The sequence below is a fragment of the Muntiacus reevesi genome, chromosome 4 (genome assembly GCF_963930625.1).
Source record: "Muntiacus reevesi chromosome 4, mMunRee1.1, whole genome shotgun sequence".
Lineage (NCBI taxonomy): Eukaryota > Metazoa > Chordata > Mammalia > Artiodactyla > Cervidae > Muntiacus > Muntiacus reevesi.
The window spans coordinates 99,888,703-99,902,188 of NC_089252.1; the positions used below are offsets into that span (position 1 = coordinate 99,888,703).

General features: G+C 46.6%; 1 protein-coding gene across 4 annotated transcripts in view; it reads left to right on the plus strand.

Moving 5' to 3' along the window:
- Positions 1–13,486, plus strand: part of FHIT (fragile histidine triad diadenosine triphosphatase) — a 1,485,355-nt gene that overhangs the window by 1,442,756 nt on the left and 29,113 nt on the right. For all 4 annotated transcript variants that reach the window (XM_065933362.1, XM_065933361.1, XM_065933363.1 and 1 more), the window contains one exon: positions 10,062–10,171. In XM_065933362.1, the coding sequence (XP_065789434.1) occupies positions 10,062–10,163 (102 nt within the window). In that variant the 3' untranslated portion in view covers positions 10,164–10,171. The remainder of the gene's footprint in view (positions 1–10,061; positions 10,172–13,486) is intronic.

Below are 13,486 nucleotides of genomic sequence, written 5' to 3' on the forward strand. Positions count from 1 at the left end.
AAGGTTCTGTAAGGCACCTTTGGAAAAAGAAGCCATACTGTAATAGGAACAAACAGAGAATGAAGTGCTCAGGAGATTCGAACAAAACCAGGAACTAACCCTTTGCCTCTTCCCTTTCCCCATCCTGAGCACCTCAGGTTGACATCACTCTAGGAATAAGGGAGAACACTCCTGCTCAAACACCAATATCCTCAACGCAGGCCGGGGTGGTGGGGAGGCTTACAGAACATGACCAGCTGAGGAAATTGCTTTTTGAATAAATGCTTCCGTCTCTGCAGTTTGCTTCATCACAGACCTCCCACATAGAGGGCTTTTCATTTCTTGGTGAGCATGTTTCTAGAAACAGAAGGCCTGAGGCAATCACACTGGTAGAAGTCTCTAGTCCCTGGGACTTGACTAATTTCCTACATTCTTGCACTCAGTCACTCAGTTGTGTCTGACTCTTCCCAACCCCATGGACTGTAGCCCGCCAGCAGCTCCTTTGTCCATGGGATTCTCCAGGCAAGAATACTGGAGTGGGTTGCTATTTCCTTCTCTAATTTCCAATCCACAAAAAACCAGGAAAGCATACACAGCACGGAGCCTGGGGTGAGGCCTTGGTGATTATTTACTGCAAACCTGTCTGCTGGGAGACAACTACCCCCAGGAGGAGGCCCCCCAGGTGGATCCTGACCCCAGCTCAGAGGCTGATCTTTGTCTGTGACTTTGGCTTTCTTTTGGACTGCTTTATCACCCATGTTTGCAACAGTGTTAAACAAAGGAGTATTTCCAGAAATTTAGAGAGTCTTTCCTCAGTCTGTCTAAGCTGATGATTCTCAAACGTAGTGACCCCCCCGTAGCAACCGCCATGCTCCCTTGCAGCCCCGCCGCTGAATCCTGTTACTCAGCGGTCCTGATGTCACATTGTCAGGAAGCTCTAGACGGGCGGCGGGCCGTGATTCAGCGCGACAGATCCGGGTCAGCCACTCCTCAGATGCCCACCTGGGGTTGGCCTCACTGCTCGTTCCCCTGACAGGAAGTGATCCCACTGATGTTTTCATCGAAATCAACTCTGCATAGGGCCCGGAGCCACGGCTGCTTTTTGCTGGACTGTTCCCAACACGCTTCTTCTGGAAACCTGCAAACTTTACTGTCCTGCCAATTAAAGCGATTTTGTGAGGCTAGGTGGGTGTGCACCCTCGCAAACCGGAACTGTCTGCCTTGGTTAGTGCAGGTTTAGCAGGCGCGAGGGGTGCTGGGAAGACCACTCACAGTTCAGTCGGTTGATGGTATCCCATCCAGACTGTGATGCAGGCAGTCTCATTTGCTGCTTTGGCAATCAGCTTGACAACGTGATACTTTAGTGTATAATTGGATAAGCAATTGGATTCTGTTATAGTACAGTGGTTTGGCATAATTATTTTCCACTGCTGTGATTTTCTAGTTCATAAATACTTTGGGGGGTTACAAATTCTTAAACGTCAACACTCTATACGCCTTAAAGTAGGATGCCATTAATTAATGTAATAGCTTATTTCAGCATTTTGGCCCCACTGGCAGCACTAGAACAACTTTTGCTTTTACTCAAGCACGTTAACACTCAAGTCAAAGCTGCGGCGACTAATCAGATGATGAATGCTCCATCGATTACTAGAATTTCTCTCCAGAAAGAGCAAAGACCTGGGCTTTGAAACTCGGCAGTGAACAGAGGGAATCAGTTATCTAGCATGTAGTCCACAGCTACAGGATCCCTTCCATTAAGGGAAGGAAGGGAAGAAATGAATGTAATTTTGCACAAATAGATATTTGAAGAATCTCAGGGTTCTAAGTACAAGTGGCAGTAAGAGTTTGATGACACAAGACCTTGTTTTTTTATTTTGCCTCAAATGAAAGCAAGAGGTGATTCATTTGGACACCAAGAAAGCCCAGGGTGGTGACAGCCTGCTCAATAACCAGCCCTGGTTATTCAGTGTTTGGGGACGTGTGCTCGCAGGACACTGACTATGTGTCTGAGAGCTACAGAGAGAGTGAAATAGCGTCCAGATCTGAACGGGGAGGCAAGGGTTCTTGGAGACTTCAGGGAGTGTATGGTTAAAGAGAGGTGTGCAGAAAGAGAGCGATTTTCACACTGGTTTGGGGCAGCCGTGAGCAGGGGAGCCAGGATCAATGTGGCCTCACAGAGTGCCCAGAGGAAGGAAGCACCAGAGGGAAGTGTAAATGTCCATATACAGGGAGAGGCCGAGCGCTCACACACCGCACGCACCGCGCCAACCCGCCTCCACCGCTCCCTCAGCCCTCCCTCCCGGCTCCCGCCATCCCTTCTCTGGCTGCTGCACTCACCTGCCTCCCTCTACGGCCCCAGCCAGGCTACTCTTGATGAGAAGTTACTCCGGTGCTTTTCCTTCTCTGCCTCTACACCTTTAACATCTTCTCATCACTTCCCTGGTGGCACAGATGGTAAACAATCCGCCTGCATTGCAGGAGACCAGAGTTTGATCCCTGGGTCGGGAAGATCCCCTGGAGAAGGAAATGGCAACCCACTCCAGTATTCTCTCCTGGAGAACTCCATGGACAGAGGAACCTGGCAGGCTACAGTCCATGGCATTACAAAGAATCGGACAGGAGTGAGTGACTAGTATCACACCAAAAATAAAATCCACACCCCCTAGCCATTCCCACCAGCTGTAAATGACCAGCTATCGCCTGCATTCACTCTTCTAGCCAGTTACCCAAATGCCAAGCTTCCTTTTCCCTCGAGGCTCTGCACTTGCTGTCTGCCCAGCCTCTTGCTTCACGGACGTCTAATCATTGCTCATGTTGCAGCTGAGGTGTCACCTCTGCATGAGACCTTGCCCCAAATCCCTGCCCAAAGCTCTACCACTCCTGCACATCACTGTGCTCTGATTCTCCTCTTATACTACAACATCATTTTGACTTCTAAGTATCTATCATTAAAAAAAAAAAAAAACATTTCCTGATGCCTTCTGCTCAACTCATAGACACAGCCACCCTCATGTGTCTGGTGCATGTTCTTAAAGGCCCAGGTTTCACGATTGCGAGCACTTCTCCCACCTCTGGACCATTTCCCAAGGTTATTGCCATGTTTTACAGCATATTTCCCTCATTTTTACATAATATACCGTCTAAATCGACTCATTTGTAACTTAAATTTACTTTAAAGGGAAATTTGAGATGACATCATAAATGGGAGATAAGCCTCAAATAAGTAGGATCCACACAAAGCCTTCTTGTATTCTAGCCTACAGTCTGGATGGCACCTCTCATTCTGGTAGAAGTCACACTGGTACCACCTTAGGGCAAGCTGGTATCCACAGAGACTTAGATTCCTCGGCAGACAGAAAGGGGATTAGGAATGGAGCATCTGTCTCAGTAGGGCTTCCCAGGTGCTGCTAAGTGGTAAAGAACCTACCTGTCAATGCAGGAGATGTAAGAGACGTGGGTTTGATCCCTGGGGTGGGAAGATCCCCTGGAGAAAGGAATGGCACCCCACCCCAGTATTCTTGCCTGGGAAATCCCGTGGACAGAGGAGCCTGGTGGGCTACAGTCCATGGGGTCGCAGAGTCAGACACAACTAAAGCAACCTAGCATGCACGCACGCTCACGTCTGTCTTGATAGGGTACGAGCCTGTGTGTAGCTCTGAACTGCAGGAATGGAGCCCATCTGCTGGGCTGTGGGTTTCATGTTTTAACAATGGAATGCTAAGCCTTCACAAAATGGCAACTGAGTGCACGATCTCTCAGCAACTTTGACAGACAGGCAGGCATGGCTAGGATGCCAGGGCAGGATTCGTCTGGAAGGAAAGACCGGTACACGTGGATGGTGAAGCTGGAGACGGACACAAGTTACAAGAGAGCTGGTAGATGCCTCGTGCATCTTCTGAAGGTATTCTTATCCCCAGAACACCTTTGGCCTTAAAATCCCATCACCATCTTTGAAGCCAGGGCAGATCCTGATTTTTTAGAGTCAACTGCAGACCCTACCCCAGTAAGAATTACTCTCTCCTTCATATATCCTGAGAGCACTATGGGAGAACTTCTGGTCCAGTGTTTATGCCATACTGACTTGGACTAAAGGATGCGTGTATGAATCTCTCTGCCCTGTTGAGTGGCAAGACTCCAGCAGGCAAAGATTTTTGTCTCCTGCATCTTTATAACTTTCAGAAGACCTAAAACAGTGTCTGTAATATCATGTGGTCAAGAAATACTTGTTGTCTAAACTGAAAGTAGTAATAGAGAATCAAATCTAAAAAAATAGATTTACTTCCACTGAAATTATTTTCCTTGCAATGTTTATATAAACATATAAACATAAATATAAACATATACATATAAACATCTTAACAGAACCACCAACCCTAAGAAATGGTTTCTCTGCTCTTTATATTATTTTATAAAACTAACAACAAGGAAAGATACTAACGAATTTTAGAACACCACCCAAGTTTGTATTCAGCCACTGGCTTCTTTAAGGAGTGGCTTTAAATTGTTTGTCTGCTCTCTGAAGACACTTCTGCATTCTACTACAGATTAGTTCTAAATTCTGAGAAAACATTTAAATTATTGTGAATCATTCCTCCTACTGTATTCCATTATGGAGTTATAAAGATGTCAATAGTCAAGGCAGTTTGAGCGTTACATCGGGGAATTAATCACTGCCCCTCACACCTCATGAGAACACACTTAACGGACAGGAAGCAGCCCAGGGTCAAAGTTGACACGTATCCGCACTTCCATCAGAAATTCTGTTAACACTACCTTCCCCAGAAATCATTTCAGGCAGATAAAGCAGGATGACTGCAGACACTTTCTTCTTTTTTTTCTTGAATCTCTTTTCAAAGTTGTATAGAAATAGAATTCACTTCCCAGAGCCCTCACAGACTCCCCTCTGTAGAATGTGAACAAAGACTTTGGTTCAAGTTTCCGAAAACGTTGTAACTTTGGCATGAGCCTTCCTCCAGAGAAACATGCTTCTGAAAAGAGGTTCAAGTCTCGCTGTTGCATAAAGATAAGGGGAGGCATAGGTGTTACAGGAGCCTAGGTGCTGAGTGTATTGTATTCATCATTTGATGCTGTGGCCCCATTGCAGAGGGGCAAGAGGGGGAACTCTAGCACACTGAATCCTAGACACTGCATTTGAAAGAAGTTAATTCAAACTGTTATTTTATGTACTAATAAGAAAGAAAAACACTGCCAATGAAATTATGTCACACCATTGATGGTAGGACATGCTGTGATTTCAGAGATGTTAAAATGTGAACAACTGTGCATCTGAGAACAGATGAACTTTGCCATTTAAACAGTGCAGGTAATTTTCGGTGCATTTCATGCAATGATAATAATAAGCCCCAGAGTGCATAAAATGCTAGCCTTAAATCTGACTTTCCTTCAGACAGTCTCCTCTATCTTTTCCAGGATTCACAGCTCGGCAGTTTAGGGAACAACTGAAATAAAACCAAGCATTTCCTGTTCCAAGTGTACCTTTCCAAGGGGTCTCTGAGACCCTGAGTTGCCAGATAAAGTACAAGATGTCCAGTTAAATTTGAATTTCAGATAAACTCTGAATACTTTTTAATATAAGTATATCCCAAATAGTGAGTGAGATAAACTAAAAACAAATTTTCTGGATGCCCTGTACTTTTACTTGCTGAATCCAGCATCTATCTTCCCAGGGTAATTGTGACAGCATTTGACCTTTTCCACATGCTTTCACTCCAGGGTCTTAACCTTTACCAGTCAGGAACCTCCATTAATACTTCTCTCACTTCTTACAACCACTCTGAGAGGAAGGGGTTCTTGCTGGTATTTCATGACTGAAGGGGCTGAATTTCCTCCTCAGACCTGAATGTCTCATTAGATGAGTTGGTTCAGTTTTAACTGTGATCATGACTGCTGATGCTTTCACACAGTAGTTAAAAGATAAAGGTCCCTGGAAAACCGTGAAGATAGTGAAGGTACTCTTATGCATAAAGACAACCTCTGTGGGTTGATCACTGGTCACTGTCAGGGGACAGTGTATCCAGCCTATAACAACAACAACTACAATGATAGCAATAGCAGCAGCCGCAAACACCCAACACCCCTTACTGTGTGTCATGCATATCAGTATAAAGACCTCTTCCCTACTTTTATGGAGTGGGAGGCTGAGGCCCAGAGAGGATAGAGAGCTTGCACTTCTCACTGTTCATGTCTGGGCCTAAGCTCGTCTTGTTGGAGAGCCCTTGCTGGTTGTCTCCTAGGGTAATCACCACTCCTGCCGCCACCATCACTCTTTAATCTAACAGTCTATTTCTTTCTTTGTGAAACTAAATCACCTCTCAGAAGCCTTTCAGGCTAGGTGAGCCCCTCCCAGCACTGTTCTCACATGGTAATGCCCATCTCATCTGTAACCAACCAACCCACCTGGGTGGTGCATGAGGACAGTAGAGAGGTTAGTCTGGGTAGGTGCATGCGTGCCAGAGCTGCCTCCTGGCATTGCAAGGAGACCATAAGTATCTGGCAGATGAATAAGTCATCACTGCCTTTCCCTATGGATGGTCTAAGGTAATCTGGAAGGTTCTTCTGAAGTAAAACTCCTCCATTAAAGCTCATGGGTGCATGCAGGCGCAGTCATGTCTGACTCTTTGCAATCCCATGGACTGTAGCCCGCCGGGCTCCTCTGTCCATGGGATTCTCTAGTCAAGAATACTTGAGTGGGTTGCCATGCCCTTCTCCACCATTGAAGGTCACCTGAGGCAAATAGTGCCTTTGGATAAGGCGCTTTTTAGAGTCATGATTAGGGCTTATCTGTTAGTTAGCTAGGCAGTGATTTCCAGCCCGCAGGTTCTTGGGCTGCTTGGAGAAATAGAATCTTACTCTGACCCACAGCACAATTCATTTCCAAGTCACCCGGGCAGCTCTTCCAGGACATGAGGCTTGCCCACCAGGCCTCTCTCAGGCTGCCTATTCCTGCAGACTCTATATGCATTCAAAAGCTCCCACACCAGACCAGCATCCTGATGTTGGTGGGAAAAGAGCCTTGTGGCTCAGACGATCCTGGGATAGAGAAGAAGGGCAGTTTCAGAGCAGAGTTTGCCAAGGAAAGCCTCCATACTGTTGAGTCAGAAGCAATGGGCTTAAAGGCAAATGTATAATATTCTTTCTGTAATATACATGGGTTCTATCTATGCACACAAACTTCTCCCAAACACATGGTTTCTTGACTGCAGGTGTACCTGAGAATTGCCTGAGAGGTTTGAAAACAGTTCCCACCGCCAGGCTGCCCCCCTAGACCAATTAAGCCTGAACCCCTGGGGCAGGGCCACCATCTGTCATTTTTAAAGTTCTCCCTGTGATTCCTGTGGGCAGCCGGGGTTGAACATGGCTGTTCTGAAGAAAGCCACGTGCTTCCATCAGGGACTTTTAGGACTGGAAACCCCTAGGTTTTAAAAAGCATATACTATAGAGCTTTGCAAATAGCATTAGTTTTTGTTTTACTCATTTCCTATTTCCCATAAACAACTTCTGAGCACTGGCATGACGCTGCCATCTGGGAGACATATGACAATAACAGACGGTAAGCCTGATAACCAAGGAGGCATTAACGTTTGCAGGCTCTAAATTATTTGGCTTCATCTGGTGCGATCTGCCTTGATGAGGCCACTTAATGCTTGATTTCTGCGTCTTCCGACGGCAGTACCAGAAGTGGGGAGGCCATATTTTCTGGGCTTTGCATTGTTCTCTGTCATCCCATTGAAATAGTTACAAGATGGATTTATAACAGACCTAAAGCTAGTATCAAAATGAAAATTAGTTCTTGAGGAGAAAAATAGCAATCCTGTTTGACTCGCCTGTAGCCACTGCGTCATCTCTGCCTCTGCAAGGAAGGAAATGACTTCTTAATGTGGTTTTCTTCCACTAAGGGAAATTAAATCTATGTGGCAAAGTGTAAAACCAGCATGCCAGCAGCCAGATATGGAGCAGAAGATCCATGACCCTCATAAACATATTCGTGGCTGGGGTATATGTTAATGAACCTCATTTAGGCTCACACTTACCCCACCAGCATCTAGGTCTGCTCACTGTTTTGTCTTCTGTATCAATGTTGGCTCTGTAACAATGGAGACATCTGTCCATCTGCTGCCAGTTGCTGGGGTGGGGGTCTCTGGGTTAGAGTGGGAGTGACTGGGGCCTTAGGTCGCAAACTCCGCTACTTTAATTGTGCCACTTGCCTGAGTCAGCAAGATTCTTTGTAAGAGGATCTGACTTTTGGGTCATGGTACCTGAGGCGCAGGAGCTGTGGAACTGTTGGCTCTTTGGTGACACCGCACTTCCTCTGGGAGAGATTTTAAAAAGGCAAAAACTGTGGGGAACACCCCCCACCACTACTGCTCCTAGCTGGGTGATCTCTGACAGGGGACTGAACTTCCTCAGACTTCAGTTTCTTCTGTGGTAAGGAGGAATCGGCATCACCGACTCGACGGACATGAGTCTGAGCAAGCTCCAGGAGTTGGTGACGGACAGGGAGGCCTGGCGTGCTGCAGTCCATGGGGCCACAGAGAGTCGGACACGACTGAGCGACTGAACTGAGCTGAAGAAGGAGCGGGGTAGTGCCTGCCTGGCGTATCGGCTATTGTAAGAGTGAAGTGAAATGATGCACGAGGAAGTAATACATGAAGAGGACGAAACGGCCCTTCGCATCATAAATACTGGCCATCATTGTTGCCGTTAAATAGCTGGCCCCAGTCTCCTCAGATGACTTAACATGAAATACTGCTCTGTACCTCCTGGGGAGAAATGTATACCCTCAGCATTTTACAGTGTCTACCGCTACAGACAGGAATAACAAATCTAGTTAATAAAACTAACTGCACTGGAGATTAAGGGGGAATTGAGCTCTTCTAATGAAGAACATTCTGACAGCATCCTCTCTCTCTCTCTGATAGAACTGAAATTTTATTCACTCACTATGTAAACCTGAGACATACACAAAATATCTTTTTTTAAAAAATAAACATGGGTATATGAAGAGGATTTTAAAAGGGTTCTTTGACTAAGACCAAGTGTTAATTTTTTGATGCTTCCTCATTTAATTCTTTTCCTCACTTAGGTTTTGGGTTTGTTTGTTTGTTTGTTTGTTTACCATTTGCAGGCTTGAAGGCTCTTTTAATGTAAGTACTCTTATTTCTTCAGAATTCCCAGGTGACTCACTGGTAAAGACTCCAGGAAGATCCTCTGAGGTAGGAAATGGCAACCCACTCCAGTATCCTCGCCTGGAGAATCCCATGGACTCTGGTGGGCCACAGGCCACGGGTGGCAAGGGAGTCAGACACAGCTTAGCGACGAAACATCAGTACCGACTCTTATTTCTTAGTACTCACGGCCCTCATCAGTTGTCATCATCAGTTGGCCTGGGCCGACTTGGTTCAGTGAGCAAAACTGCTCCGAGCTCATATAAGAGAGGCTAAGCTGAGGAGAAGGTAGGTTAACCGCAGGCGAACTTGGGAAATGATTGTGGGCAGGTGGCCAACGCCGTGTCTTCAGGGCCTGGGAAGTAAACAGAATGGATGCTGCTGGTCAAGCATAGTTTTAGAAGGTGGTGGGGGTTTTGGTAAATGGCAGGACGCCCCCCCGTCTGTGACCACCACTCCCAACCTCAGTGGATCATTAAAAGGCGGTGAACCGCCCCCAGCATAGCCTAACCTAGTTACTGTGTTACAGAAGTTAGAAATGTGGATTTTTACACAACACCCTTCCCCATTTCCGGATTTCGGCAAGTAATTGTGCTTAGTCCCTCAGTCCTGTCCGACTCTTTGCGACCCCATGGACTGTAGCCCTCCAGGCTCCTCTGTCCGTGGGATTCTCCAGGCAAGAATACTGGAGTGGGTTGCCATGCCATTCTCCAGAGGATCTTCCCAACCCAGGGAACCAACCTGGGTCTCTTGCATTGCAGGGGGATTCTTAGCCAAGTAATACAATGAAAAGATATGTGCCCCAGCCGCTGATTTGCAAATGCTGTTCTGCTGCCCCACAATAATTGTTCTAAAGGAAGATTCCACGGGAGTCTTTTTTTTTTCCCTCCAAAGCTCCAGAAACACGACAGAGAGGATAAAGACTCCCCAGCCTTGTGGCGGTCAGAGGAGGAGATGGCGGCTGAGGCTGCAGCGCTGAGGGGCTACTTTCAGTAAGACTGTAGGTAAGTCTGTAGTTTACTTCGACATCACGCAGACCCTCCTGGCGCCTCCCTAGGAAACAGGGCTCATTGTTCAGTATGCGTCGGAGGTGGGGGGCAGGGAAGCAGCCCCGCCTACTCCCTTTGGCACCAGTGGTGTCTGTACAAACATTGAAGCCGGAGCAGGGAGGACTCCGACCCTTGGGCGTCTCACTTCCACACCACCTCTGTACACCTCTCCCCTCCGCTCCTGTCCTTCCTTCCCAGGCCCTTGTCCCCTCTGTCCTCTCCAATCCAGTCTCTACAAAGCAACTGGAGATGGTCTGTAAGGCAGACCTCCTAAAAAACGAAGAATTAAACTACCATATGACTCAGCCATCGCGCTACGGGGCATGAGAGGGTGGGAGAAATCGAGAGAGCAGCCTTGAAGTGGACACATTACCAAGTGTCAATAGCTAGTTACTGAGACGTTGCTCTGTGACAACAGGTGCTCTGTGACAATCCAGAGCGGTGGGAGGGAGGTTCAAGAAGGGAAGGGACCACATGTATACCTATGACTGCTTCATGTTGATGTAGGGCAGAAACCATCACAATATTGTAAAGCAATTATTCACCAATTAAAAAAAAAAATCCAAACCCTCCCAGGAAGTCACCCTGCCTTAGGCTCAAGTCTCAGATTCCTGTTCCAAGCTTGCAGCTTAGAGCTCACAACCAGCTCAGCCATACTCAGGCGGGCTCTGCTTTCTGCAGGCTCTGGGTCTCCTCTGGTGGCTCACGAGGTAAAGAATCCCCCTGTAATACAGGAGACCTGGATTCGACCCCTGGGTCGGGAAGATCCCCTGGAGGAGGGCATGGCCACCCACTCCAGTACTCTTGCCTGGAGAAGCCCATGGACAGAGGAGCCTGGTGGGCTACAGCCCACGGGGTCACAGAGAGGCAGACAGGACTGATGGACTTTACTGACAGATTAAGCGCACATACACCTCTCCTGGCAGCTCTTTGGTAAATTATCTTCCTGTTTCCCTTCAGCTTTGACTGTCAGGAAGATCCGGCCACAGGGAAGGAGAATTACCTCTTCACATTAATGATGTTTAACTACTGGGAGATCCCAGATTTGAGACTGATAGAAGGTGATAGCCAATCTCCTTTTCATGTTTGTACGCAGTGTTAAGGAGTTCAGGCATCTTCTGAAAGGTATCAATGTTAATGAACAGTATTGGGGCCTACTTTGAGTAAAAGAATTATTCGTTACCTAAAATTCAAATTAAACTGGGTCTTCTGATTTATCTGACAACCCTGTTAATAAATCTCTGCAGGGATTATGGACCCCAGATAAAGAGCCTCTTCTCTACATTGTTTTTCTCTTTTAAAACTGTCTGCTTCATCTGGTCTTGTGTAAATGTGTTTATATTATAAGCAGCTGAAGTAGATCAGATACAAATTAAAAATGCAATTAGTGAACAAATATTGGTAGCAATTGCATTATATAAAGTTGTATCAAGCACTTAATGATCATGATTTTTAGCTACAAAACATTGGTTGTGGTATTAGGTTCTCATTTGGAGATGTAAGTCTGTTTTAGTTAGTTTTAAATAAATGTGCATTTCCTGGTCTTTCTCCCTGCCACCCTCTTTTTAATAATATTCTAATACCTTAGAGACCCAGTATCAAATATCCACCCCCTCACACCTCCAGTGATTGCTCACATCGCTGCTGTCTCCGGCCTTGGCATCATAGAAAGCGCACTGCCTTCTCCATGTCAATGGTTGTCAGCTCTGCACCCAGTTGCCTGAAGGGATACAGTGTGGTGGGAGTGGAGGCTGACTTTTTAAAAGTTTATTTTAATTGGAGGATAATCACTTCACAATAAATGCTTTATAATATTGTGGTGGTGTTTGCCATGCATCAATATGAATTGATATTTTATTTTTAATCTTTTCCACCGCTGTTCACCTCACTTCTCCCTGCCTTCCCTTCTCTCCCCACCTGAGGACCAAGCTAGTTTACCTAAGAACACAGGCCTGTGGGTGTGACTGTGGACGTCTTTCTGTTCCTCTTCTGCAAGCTGTGTCCTCTTCAAATGGCATCACCACTTTCTAGACTGAGTTTCTTGTTTTTTCCCTTTCTGGCTTTCTTCTGTAACAGGCACTTCCAGGGCGAGGCAGGGACGCTGCAGGCTTTTCCTGAGGCTTGCTCAGTTGTAGGATTCTGTCTTACAGTGTGTTTTCTAGGCTGTTTAAGAGAATTCAAACCTCATCCCTGAGTTTCTGGTACGCTTTGCTTTGTCAGCCTTTGCTTCTGTCTTGCCTTGGGGCCTAACATCGCCTGTCTTCCAGGTGAATCAACTTGCCTTGTAAGTCTTTCAGAAAGATACTCCCCTTAACTTGTTACAGGAACTATTGCCAGAGAGCCTGTGGGCTTCTGAATGAACTCAGTGATATCTCTCTTTAAGGATGTTTGGCTAAAGACCAAAAAATCACCCTCAGTTTTCCCAGCAGCCAGATGTGGTACGTGGAAATGGGAGGGAGGCCAAAGAGCACAGGATGAGTAACTTGGAGGCGAGGGACCAAACGTAAGCCTGAGATTTCACCGCCTGGAGAAGGGAGTGGCCAACCACTCCCATATTCTTGCCTCAAGAACCCCACGAACAGTATGAAAAAGCAAAAAGATATGATACCAGAAGGTGAGCCCTCCAGCTTGGGAGGTGTCCAGTATGCAGAGCGACAGAGGGTGAGATGGTTGGATGGCATCATGGACTCAACAGACATGAGTCTGAGCAAGTTCTGGGAGATGGTGATGGACAGGGAAGCCTGGCGTGCTGCAGTCCAAGGGGTCGGACGTGACTGAGTGACTGAACAGCAACACAGATTTTGCCAAGAGCATCACCTCCTATAGTATGAGAGACAGGGTGCAGTTCTCTTTAGAGACAGAGGGGAAAGGAAACATTCCTTTCAGGAAACCTGATCATGGGGTTGGTTAATCTGGTTCTTTGATACCCACTCTCCTCCCTTTTCAAAAAGCATCGACGGACCAAATATTTCTACAGTGTTAAGGGGTTCATGGAACAAATAGGGCTGTCCTGCAAGACATAGAATTAGACTAGACATAGACTGCAGAAGACCTAGACTTCACACAGTATCTGAAATCCAGATATCTTTGGCCTCTCCAGGCTCTCCTGAGTATTCCCTCATCAGCAAGTCAGAGTCGGGCAGAGCCGGTCTGAGGACCCTGGCGCTGCTCACTCTTAACGACCGCACACTTCACAGCACGCAGGGATGCGGGGCTCGGCTCCGGAATGGATGATCACCACCACCATTACTGAGACTTGATAGACAACAT